Raw genomic sequence first — 12,646 nt, 5'->3', positions numbered from 1 at the left:
ACAATAGTATTATTCGCAGCCATGATCATTTTATACATTCATATATATTTTATGTCATGAAAATAACATTGGTGCTAATGATTTCACCCATATTCTTGAACATGAAAACAGTACAGTCGTACTAAGGCAATATATGACCAGGTATGAACGTTTTTAGGTTAGCTATGATGTACGAGTTAGTTGGGTTGCATATCTCCAAAAAAAAAAAAAAGAGGGGGGGGGGTGGACAGGTCATCCGGTACATTCACAAGCATGCTATTAATATAACTTTTTATAAGCACAAACAATGAAATTGCCAAATTCCTATTCAGAATCATTCCCTGACCCAGTCGTATGACTGGAAACAGGCTGTGGATTTTCATTTTTGTTTTTTCATTTCTATTCAGAATCGCTCATTTTTCAAGCCGTAGGCAGCCTATGTAACAACGGCATGCATGCAGATAGATGTTCCACCATCTTAATTGATCAACCTACCAAGTTTTATTGCAACTGATGCCTTTGATATACCACAACACTCCATTTAAAACTACAATAACCATTAACTTTTTTTTTTTTTTAGTAAGCAAATATTTTACAGTAGAACAAATATTACCATTAAGTTTGCAAAGTATATTTGATCACCCTACCAAGTTTCACTGCAATTGGTCTGGTCTAAACCAAACAGTTCTCTTGTAAAAGCAATGTTAGGCTGTACATGCAGTAATGTAAAGGTAGGAACATCTATGGTGAGACTAAGGGATGCAAGGATGATAGAAAAAGCCTTGCTATTAAAGGACATTATAGTAAGGGAAATGTCTGGATGTAGTTTTAAATGTTTCTGAGATGAATAAGACCTAGGCAATCAAAGATTTCTTAATTGTTCATGAAAGAAAGTTCTCTCAAGGGTAACATCAATACTGTGAAGACAGAGTCATTTTTTTTGTTAGTGATTATAAATGACAGAACCTATACTTTACTTTCAAACAACAGTAATGAATTCAGAAAATGTAATTTATAACTCTCTTCACTCCATCATCTACAAAAAATGATTGTACTTAATCTAGTAAAGCACTTCCTTTACATGTCAATCTTACAGCAACATATTTTGATAAACTCTATCAATATTGCTCACAATGAGAAACAGAGAGCAAGGATTTTTAGACCAGGGATAATACAAAATATAAAAAAATATAAGCAAAATGACAATGCCAAGATATGAGAATACACACAAAACATATCACAACAAATTATATTCACTTAAACAGGAAATATCCAATCAAAATATAGGAAGATATTTTGGAAGGAAAAAGAAACAAAACACATCCCTGCATAACTCATGTTCTTACTTGGTCTCCTGTAACTTATTTAAATAAATGTATGTACCACTAACAAGGATTCAAGTAGTAGAAAAAAGGTTTAAGGAACTTTATATACATATAAGCAAAATACCTCTTCACTGGGAGTTCCAGTATGGGCACTGAATCTTAAGACCACAGTGGAATTTCACATGACAGGACAATTTTAACCAACTAACTGTTTATTCTTTTCAATTTTTATTTTCTGCCTCATGCATATCTCGATAAACCTGTTTTATTTCTAACATATGTTAAGTTTTATGTTTTCATACAATACCTGCTGCATAATGGCTTGAGAATATGTATTCTGACTAGAAGATCATTTCCAAGGGAATGGCAAGGGATAATTTAAAATCTTGTCCCCCAATTCCATTACTATTAGAATAACTATTGAAAGGTTTCTTTTGACAGAGGTCTTCCTCTGAAGGTAAAGACCAGTTTATAAATATCGTATCATCTTCATCTCCACATGTAATGGATTCAACTAGAACTTTACATCCCAATAAACCTTTGTTTGAATTTGAGATACACAGTTCATTACTATTTCCTAATATATTTGTCACATATGTGAACACTAAAATATGCACTCTAAGGGTTTGATATTTTATTATGCACAGGAAGACTGTACAAGAGATCACTCTCAGTTTTTAGCAATGTGAAAACTTTGTTTTCATTCAAGTTTCACTAAAACTCTAAAGCATCAACTGTAATGGCTTGAACCTATCCCAAGAAATGTCTTGATACTGGTCCACTGAGAAGCACCAAAGTATTCAACCAAGCCCTTGGAGCTTTGAGAATAAGTTACTCTCACAAGCATAAAATGTTTGGTGCAAATACAGTGTCAGAGAATGTTCACCAATTAACATCTCTGAGTAGCTCATGAGTCATATATTACTGACATCTGTAATAACCAACTCTCTTCTTGATTCTCTCTTCAAGTGGCTATGCACTGTAATTACAACCACTGCACATCTTATGCAGTGACAGTGCAGATCTTCCTCAATGCCCTTCCCCATTTCATTGGGAGGGAAATGCACCTCAAATCCATAACGTATCAGACACCATGTTGACAGACTTGTGTACCTTACTCAGGTTAATGTAATCATAAAACTGACACACCCACATTTTCAACCCAGGTACTGATAGCTTGCCGGAACCCCCTGAAATGAAAAGAGAGAAAAGTAATTACATTCATGAAAGAAAGAAAGAAAGAAAGAAAGAAAGAAAGAAAGAAAGAAACAAACAAACAAACAAACAAACTAAGGATTTAGGAACATCATCTTACAGTCTGTCTAAAATACACATCAGTAGACCCATTCATTTAAACGGATTTAATTTACTGTCACATAACCATTTACTGTACGTAGTCAGTGGCTAGTACACTGATGACTCATTAACTTAAAAATTAAATACATGAGATATAAACATTGAAGGTAATTGAAATAACTGCAAGCTATTATTTCATATGTAAAAATACACTGAAATTAACTGTAATAAACCATTTTTCTGATTTTCATACTTCTTAAATTGTTTTCCCTTATTATAACAGTGATATCATCAGCATACAGTGCAAGTTTGGCCTGTATATTAGATGCCAGATCATTATTAATATACAGGGTGAATCACCTAAAACTACCACTGCAAATGTTTCCAAAATGAGATGTGCAATTGATGCGCTGTTTTCGCAGCATGGAAGTACAGTACATACAGGGGCTCAAAAACGCAACCCATACATCACTTCCAATAAGGCTAGGAAAGGGTTTAAGTGGAACAATGCCTATTAACATGAATAAAATAAAAGTACAGACTGTTAGAATCACAGTGGGTTTTTTTTGTTGCAGGGTTTTAAGGGATCACTGTACAAAAGAAATATTTTTTCATATAATATAGAAGATCCGTAACTCATATCAGTACTATAGACTGCAACTCTAAATATGATACTGTTCTCAATCTACAATGCACTAAAGCTGCAGTAGATTGCAGCGATGACCTCACTATGTCATAAGAGAGCCGCCAGCCAGCACTTCAGCGTTATTGATTGCTCAGGCTGTGACAGATACAGGCAGGAGTCTAATTACTGTATTATTTGTCAGTGACTTGTGTTTATTTGTGGCAGAAAAGTAATTTTCTACCTACTGACTGTCTGTAATGCTTCCATAATGTGAGACTGAAATATGTTCCTAAAAGGCTGCACTTCAGTTTTATGGGAATGTGCGTAAGATCTTATAATCACAGCTCTTGGAATGTTTACAACTGTACTAATACTAGCAGGAAAATTACAAATATTGATTCTTTTCCAAATAAGAACAAATTCCAAAGTGCATTCAGGAAATGGGTTTTGTGTGCAAAGCAAAAAATGTTTTTTCTCCACATCACATTTCATAATCTGTGGCACACATCTCTGAAATTAAGATTTTAATCAGTCAGATATGATGAAAAATGAAAAAACTTTAGCCAGATTGTAAAGTTAAACATCCACAAGTGAATGATGATGACATTCCATCAAAGTTTCTAGGTCGTTAGCCAAAGAAAAGTCCCCAAAAGAGATTCTTCTTTCACATGGAAGAAATCTATTTTAACAACTATTATAAGGCCATAAGCCTGGCATTATAGCACCACATCAGAATGCGAGACATATAAATTTAATAAAACAGAATATGTGGAAATGAGCAGCCATGGAAGTTTTTAATATGAACTGGGACTTGAAAGGCATAGAAGTATCGTGAGCGAGTGGTAATGCCGACGTCGAGTCTCATGAATATTATAATAATTCTGACTATACAGACTCTGAAAATGAAATGAGTGAAAACAGGCAATTAAATGTGAACGAACAGCCACCTTCATTAATTACCAGTGCATTGCTGTTGATGTTTAAATTATGTCATGTGTGGAATGCCTGTGACTAACTCGTACATGTCAACCTCTGGTGCGTGCTTAGTGTAAAAACTGTTTGCACCAACGGAGATTCTTTTACCTAGCAATCTCCAAGCGAAAAAAAACACTAACTGGTAACATTTACATTGCATCAGGACTTTATGGATTTACCTTCAATGCTTTCAGATCATTTCCAGAAACAATCAAGACTTGTGTTTTTAACAGGGCTTACATTTATAAATCGGCTAAACGATATCTGTGTTTAGTAGAAGGCGGGCAGTACGATTCCACAGGGTTTTCAGCAAAATAAGTCACTTAAACTATCATGAACCTGAGTAAGTCTAAAATACTGGACTTAATTGTCGTTCACAGGGGTATTACGCAAGGAGACATGGAAAAACATGTTTGTGAAACCATATTTCTGGAGATATGTCTAAAACTACCAGTGAAATTTTTCTGTCTGATACACACAGGGAATGATGAAAAAGATGTTTCCAACTATTCATCATGAATTTGACGAGTGGCATTTTGCAAAATCATTGATCAAAATATTCAACAGGTATAGCAAAGATTCTATGAATGGAAAAACTCCATTTATAACAATCTCTGATCATCTTCAGCCCCATGTAAAAACAATCCTGAACTACTTGAAAAATGTATTTCAATTCTAAACCATGCATGCAATATCCATTCATGAGAAAATGGAAAGAAATTCACATCTTGTGCACACAGCAACCTGATTAGTGACAGCAAGAGGATTACAAAAAATTTGAAAGAATATTCTGCTCTACAAGAGATAATTGGTGATAAAGTATTTCTGGAAGATATGAATCATACAAATAATTTTCTACCTACTGACTGTCTGGAATGTTTTCATTATGTGAGACTGAAATATGTTCCTAAAAGGCTGCACTTCAGTTTTATGGGAATGTACGTAAGATCTTATGATCGCAGCTCTTAAAAACAATGCCCATGAAAAGAAGGAAGTAACATGTGCAACTGTGGAATTTTCAGAAGTATCAGCAGAGTTTATAAAAGAAAATATAAGAAGACTGTGGACAAAAAATAATTTGTAAAATAATCGACAACATACCTAAAAAAATGCATAAGCTGCAACATTCCATGAGTAACAGAGAGAAGATTATCCACAAAATCTAGGATCACTATCAAAGATAGAATCCAGTAAAGAGGAAGTCTAACCAGCAGTCTAATGTGGCTGGTTGGTGATTCTCTTATCGCAATGTAACATCATCACAGCATAGCTACAAACTTTAAAAGTATGTAACTTGAGAACTAATTTGTTTTATCGATGTTTGATTTTCACCATTGTAATTATAGGCCCTACCTAGAATTACTGAACTGCATTTTACTATGACATGATTTTTAATGAGAGTGCTCCTTTAATGTATAAAAGATCAGGAAACATCGCTTCCATCTGGGGCTGCTGTTTCTTCTAGTTAACCAGCCAGTACTAGGATACCTGTGGCTCCCCCGGCTGTACCAGTGTGTACATTAATGTTTATGTTTTGTGTCCTGTAATACAGATTACACTGAGACTTCCTAGTTGGTACTATGAGGTGCTGCATAGACTGAAGTTGTATGGTATAGGCTGGAAATGATGGTATTTAAAACTGCGGGAAAAGCTGACGTAAGGTAAATGTAGAAAGAATGCCATGCTTTCATGCAATGTGTATGCTAAGAGATATCCTAATGGACATCACCCATCTTGATGTCCACTTACGAATCTCTAACTGGAAGTCTAACACCTTGAAAACGTTCCTGAAACAAATAAGTGACTGGAGAAGAGGGTGAAATTAATTCATGTTCTAGCATCTCTTGCTGCAGATCCTCACATTAGCTCCCAGACCACTGCAAGAGGATGCGGCATTAGTCACACAAATGTACTACATATTCTACACTGTTATGGGTTCCATCTGCATCATGTCTCCCCCCCCCCATCAAGAGCTACATGGAAACTATTTTCAGAATCATATTCAATTTTGTGAATGGATATTACGATGATACAAAGACTATGCCGAAAGTTTTTTGCAGCCTGTAAACCGTAATTCTGAGGACGATGAGATTCTTTTCACTTGAAAGAGCGATGTTTCTCGACCTTTGAACATGTGCGCACAACCCCTCCCAGCAGTGGTTCCTCCACAGTGTAGGTCGAAAGCACAGGCAGTGCTGAGTCAGACAAAGAGCAAAACGGATCTGTCGCACAGCGATTTTCGCGCAATGATTTTTTTATGATAATAATAATAATTTAAGAGCTGAAGAAAGCCATTCTTCTTTGCTGCGTGTTTTTAGTAAGGATTCCACTGCTAGGGCCACAGTTGGAAATTGGTTTCGCGAGTTTTCAAGGGGTCGGCAGTCAATTGAAGATGAACCTCGTCCCGGTCAACCAGCATCAGCTGTGACTCAAAAAAACATTGATGTGAGAAAAATGATCAAAGAAGATCCACACCTTACATTTTGTGACTTTGAAGGGACCCTAAATATTGGGTCAACAGCAGCGCAGACCATCGTTCACAATTATTTAGGCCTTACCAAGGAATGTACCCATTGGGTGCCACATTCCCTGACAGAAAGCCAAAAGGAGGAGAGAGTGGAATGGTGGTGTTTCATGCCAGAAAAATTCAATGGAGGGCAGTCACAAGACACCTACAATATCGTCACAGGTGAAGAAACATGGATCTACCATTATGACCGACCCTGAAACGAAGAGACAGTCTTCTGTGTGGTGCTTTCCAGGGTAGGAACCGCCCACAGAAGTTCAACGAAGTTGGAGCTCTGGAAAGAAGATGGTGGCAACCTTTTTTATGAAAATGGGGATCTGTGACCTTGGACGCACATCGTACAGTCAATGATGAATGGTAAAGGAATGACTGTCTTCCGAAAGTCCTCGGCACATGGAGGTCACAGTACCCAAAGTCCAAGAGTGGACACCTTCTGCTGCATCACGACAATTCATCTGTGCTCAGGGCTGCCAGAACGATGGACTTTTTTTGGAAAAGGAAAAAAAGTGCCCCCTATTCACCTGACCTGGCCCCATGTGACTTCTTTCTGTTCCCCAAGACCAAGGAAAAAACTTATGGGAAGCAGTGTTTGTCACATGAAGAGGCCATCACAGCGTGCGATAGTGCACTAAGTGACATTCTGAAAGAAGCTTGGACTGAGACGTTTTCTAAGTGGTTTCAGAGAATGGAAAAATGTACATGTGCTAATGGCGAGTATTTTGAAAAGTTGTAATTGTTGTTCTGCAAATACATTTTTTAACAAGTATGTCACCTTACTAACATAGGAACTCTCGTCGCCATAAGACCTATCTGTGTCGGTGCGACGTAAAGCCCCTAGCAAAAAAAAACAAAAAAAAAACATAGGAACTTCCACCAATATTAGAGAGATAGAGAAGGAAGAGATAACATTATTTACGTGGAAACTGCTTTGCTATTAAATGTTTAAACTGAACAGTATATCAGTGAACCTACCCCTTACAGGGTGAATATTCTGAACTTATCTCACGAATATTAAGGGACTTTAATGTGACAAATAAGAACCCTTATGCTTATAAAAAGGGTAGTTACCATAAGCAGTATGAGTTTCTTACAAATTTAAAAGTTATAGATGATGATGCTTGTTGTTTAAAGGGGCCTAACATCTAGGTCATCAGCCCTAAAAGTTATAATAATTTTCAAGAAGTATATAGGAAAACAAAACTAACAATTACATTTTAAGCTACATATGTACCAGATGGTCCAGCTGCCCCTTGCTTTCTAGTTTTACGCAATCTGCAGCATTTGTTACATTTCTGAAATACACTAGTCCTTCTCCCTAAACCAGGATAATATAATGAAATGAGTGATTACAGGCTACAGGACAGCAAAAATCATGAACGCCACTATTAATTAATTACGGGTACACTGTATGAACCCGTAAAACGAGCACAGATATGAACAACACATACCTTACAACAGGAGGTGCACATACAGACCTGGAACAGGTATTTTACAGGCTAGGAACTGCCCGCTGCATGTCAAGCCTCGCAATAGCTCTGCTGGCACGAGTGCTGTCAGAGATATGATAGTGGACAGTGTTCAAAGGCATGCAGGTTCAAATTTCACGAAAGTATTATTTTTGTTTTTACTGCCAATTGCCTTTACAAGATATTAGAATCATTCCGTATTGACGGTTTTCACTTTACAAAGGTAAAATGAAGTGTATCCTAATTCAATACATGGTTGCATACTTAATAGTTTCCACAAACCAATTTGTTTACTTGGCCCTAAAAAGGGAAGTAGGTATTGTGGCATATGGTATGGAGCTGGGTTGGAAGAGGCTAGGAAACATGACAGTTATGGACGAAGTTTAACACAGCACCTACTCGAAATGGTGACCTCCGTGGTCGATACACAGCTGCTCATTATGTTGTAAGGACCGCCTGGCACATTGTAACACCTCCAGTGTAATGGATCGGCATACCTCAGTGATGGGCTGTCTAAGATGATCAGGCTTGGCTGGCTCCTGTGCATACACCAGTTGTTTTACATGGCCCAATAAGAAAAAATTCAGGGATGTAAGATTGCTAATTTTTTAAAAAGTTTTTTAAGTTGCTTTATGTTGCACCGACACACACAGGTCTTATGGCAATGATGGGACAGGAAAGGGCTAGAAATTAAAAAGGAATTGGCCGTGGCCTTAATTAAGCCCAGCCCCAGCATTTGCCTGGTGTGAAAATGGAAAACCACAGAAAACCATCTTTAGGGCTGCCGACAATGGGGTTCGAACCCAATATCTCCCGAACACAGGATACTGGCCGCCCTTTAAGCAACTGCAGCTACTGAGCTAGGTGATGTAAGATTGGATGATTTGGCATGCCAGAGGATGACTTACATGACTTATTTCCTTTAATTTCAAGTGGAACATAGGGCCTCGACGAAATTTCTCCAGCTTGTTCTATCTGCCGCCAATGCTTTCACCTCTCTCCATGTCTTCTTAACTCCAGCAATTTCCTTTCCATGGTTCTCTTTCAGGTAATCCTTGGTCTGCCTTGCCTGCAACTACCTTGTGGATTCCAACTCAATGCCTGCCTTGTGATACTTTCTTGTGGTCTTCTCAGGGTGTGCCCAATCCATCTTCATTTTCTTCTCATTATCTGTTCTTGTATGGGACTTTGACTTGTTGCCTCCCAAAGGTCTTTGTTTGAGATGGTGTTTGGCCACCATGTTCTCATAATGTACCTCAAACACTGATTTATAAAAGTCTGTAACCTTATGGTAATGTCTTTGGTCACTTTCCAGGCCTCACTTCCATACAGCAACACAGATTTAACATTTGAGTTGAATATCCTTAGCTTCGTTTTTTATACGAATGTGAGGGGGATCTCCATATTGGTCGTAACTGTGCAAAAGCTCCTTTGGCTTTATTTATACGATTCACCACATCTCTAAAAGCACCTCCATACTAGCTTACCGTGCTTCCTAAGTAGCAAAATTCCTCTACCCTTTCTATATCCATTCCATCTAGTAAAGCCACAATTGTTACGATGGTTTATGCGCATTTCTTTAGTCTTTTTGTTATTAATCTTTAAGCCTACTTCTTTAGCTTCTATTTTTAAGTCATTCAGTTTGATTTCCATGTCCCGTTCCATGCCACATTCACTCCTGGATGCGAGGAATAAATGTGAAGCAGATGTAGGGAGCGACCATCATCTTATGATTGCTGATATTAGATTGAAGGTGGCAGCACCAGTAAAACAGGCAGCAGTACAAAAGAAACATTTCAACTCCGGGAAATTTGGGAAGCTTGAAGTACAAAATGAATTTTAAGATACATTTGAAGAACAGGTTTGAATCCCTCGCCAAACAACCAGATGAAGAGGTAAATACTAAATGGAACACAGTCAAGGAACTCTTTCATGACACATGTGAAGAAATAGTGAGCTATAGAGAACCAGGGAGGAAATAATGGCTATCGGATGACACATGGGAATCAATCCAAAAGCGAAAAGAATGCAAGGCACCCGTCAACTCCAACAGAACAAGAAACCAGAAAGCAGAGGGAAAAATACAGGGAGGCCAACAAGGAGGTTAAGAAGAAAGTGAGGAGAGAGAAACAAGTGTTTACAGACCAACTGGCAACACAAGCAGAAGAAGCAGCAAGAGTCGGCAACAGCAGTCATTACGAGAAAGCTTTCTAGGAGGAACTTTTCAGGGCAGAAACCAGTCAGAGATGCAAACAGAGTAGCCTTGACATCTGAGACACAACTATTGGAAAGATGGAGACATCACTTCATGGATGTACTCGATAATCTTGGTGAGGAATCAAGAACTGAAGAAGATGAAACCATTTTGGAGGATCCAGACATCACGGTAGAACCACCAACACGACAAGACATTGTACAAGCAGTGAAACAAATGAAGAGTGGCAAAACACCAGGTGTAGATAACATTATCCCAGAAGCCCTAAAGGTAGATCCAGATTTAACAGCGGAAATCATGGAGCCACTTCTAACACTAATATGGAACGAAGAACACCTTCCTGAGGAGTGGAAGAAGGGTGTCCTCATCAAGATACCGAAGAAGGGTGACCTCTCAGATTGCAATAACTGGAGGGGAATAATGTTGCTCTCATATGGGGGTAAGTGATGTCAAGAGTCATACTGAACAGAATAAGCATAGCCGTTGACAGGAAACTACGTCAAGAACAGGCAGGTTTCAGAGAAGGTCGGTCTACTGTGGAGCAGATTAACCCACCAAGACTAATCATTGAACAATTTGCTGAGCATCAGACATCTCTGTATATACTCTTCATTGATTTTTAAAAGGCCTTTGACTCTGTCAACTGGAGGAAAATGTGGAAGGCTATGGAAAAGTTCAGAATTCCACAAAAGATAGTCCGTCTTATACAGGCAATGTATGATGGATATACTTGTCATGGAGAACACAAAGGGAAACTGTCTGAGCCTGTTGCTGTAAAATCTGGAGTAAGACAAGGATGTCTACCGTCTCCAATCTTGTTTATCATTACACTGGATTGTATGCTGAGAGAGGCAACGAATAGAAAGCGTGGCATTCAGTGGGGATTAAATAACCGACTGGAAGAACTGGATTATGCGGATGATCTCTGTCTTCTTGCAGAATGTTTTTGGGACATGGAAATGCCAGGGGATAGATTCTTCCTTTCCTATCGATTAGCACGATATGTCACATGAAGATGGTTCCGGATGACCATCGCCATATGCGGTGGAGCTCCGTCATGTTGAAGCCACATTCTGCAGCGTTCAAGGACTGGCACACATGTTCTAACAACTGTGGTAGCTCATCTTGGAGAAATCTCAGGTGGTATTTTCCCGTTAGATGGCCCTCAAAGAAATGGGGACCCACAATGGCACACCATACGTTCACGCCCCACTGTACCCGAAAAGTGGCCTGTCATACCCAATGGGGATTATCCACACTCCAGTAGTGCTATTACAGTGATTAACAGTTCCATTGTCGTGGAACTGGCACTTTGATCGTAAATAAGATGGTTTCTAAAAGGGCAGGATCAGCGTCCACATGCTGTGGGATCGATCGATAGAATGCCACCCAGGCTTCGAAATCATGACCACGGAGTTCCTTGTGTAAGTGCAGATGATACGAGGCAGTGAATAAGCGTAGTGTTGTGACTTGCCTCAACAGAGAGGAGTTTGCGGAGCTACATACCAAACTGCCATCACATGTTGTTATCGTTCCAATGGGGCACACTTTGTCCTAACTGTGTCCCACAGAGCTTGGAACACGTATGACATAGCTAACTGGTTCCCGATATCCTACCCACAGACCATCACCTCCTTATCCTCGTCCAACACAATACCTGTTCCTGGTCTGTGTGTGCACCTTCTGTTGTAAGGGACAGGTTCTTCATAGCTGTGTTTTTACGGGTGCATTCGGGGTACCCATAATGAATGTACAATGATACAATTCCTGCTGTCTTCCAGGCTGTAATCACATATCTCATTATATTACTCCAGTATTTCAGACTTGTAGCAATTGTGGCAGGTTGCATAAAACTAGACTGCAAGGGGCAGGTGGACCCCCTGGTATAGTTATAACAGATGGACTTAACTCAGAAAAACAGTACATAAACCAATTTCTATTCAACCATAATTTTACTAAAGCATAACATTCTTTATGAAATAAATTACCAAAAGGGAATGAGAAGGAAGGAAGGAAGGAAGGAAGGAAGGAAGGAAGGAAGGAAGGAAGGAAGAAAGAAAGAAAGAAAGAAAGAAAGAAAAAAAAAGAAAGATGTTTTAACATGAACAAACCTGCATCTGTCGAGGATGATGGCTAAGTCGTTGAATATGGCAAGATCTGCATAGAAGGCGACCTTCTAAAGGATAGCAACGTTTATCAGGCTCGTCGGTTAACTGCATACCACAATCCTACAATAAA

The 12,646-nt window shown here is 38.6% G+C and overlaps 1 protein-coding gene across 1 annotated transcript in view; it reads right to left on the bottom strand.

Annotated features, from left to right (window-relative positions):
- Positions 1–843: 843 nt before the first annotated feature.
- The window catches only part of jub (LIM domain-containing protein jub), a 165,286-nt gene continuing 153,483 nt past the window's right edge, over positions 844–12,646 (bottom strand). The window contains exons 8-9 of the mRNA XM_067146231.2: positions 12,520–12,636; positions 844–2,494 (exon numbers count right to left, since the gene is read on the bottom strand). Coding sequence (XP_067002332.1) covers positions 2,462–2,494; positions 12,520–12,636 — 150 coding nt within the window. The 3' untranslated portion in view covers positions 844–2,461. The remainder of the gene's footprint in view (positions 2,495–12,519; positions 12,637–12,646) is intronic.

Source organism: Anabrus simplex, chromosome 4, assembly GCF_040414725.1.
Source record: "Anabrus simplex isolate iqAnaSimp1 chromosome 4, ASM4041472v1, whole genome shotgun sequence".
Classification (NCBI taxonomy): Eukaryota; Metazoa; Arthropoda; class Insecta; order Orthoptera; family Tettigoniidae; genus Anabrus; species Anabrus simplex.
This window is presented reverse-complemented; position numbering and strand designations above follow the sequence as displayed.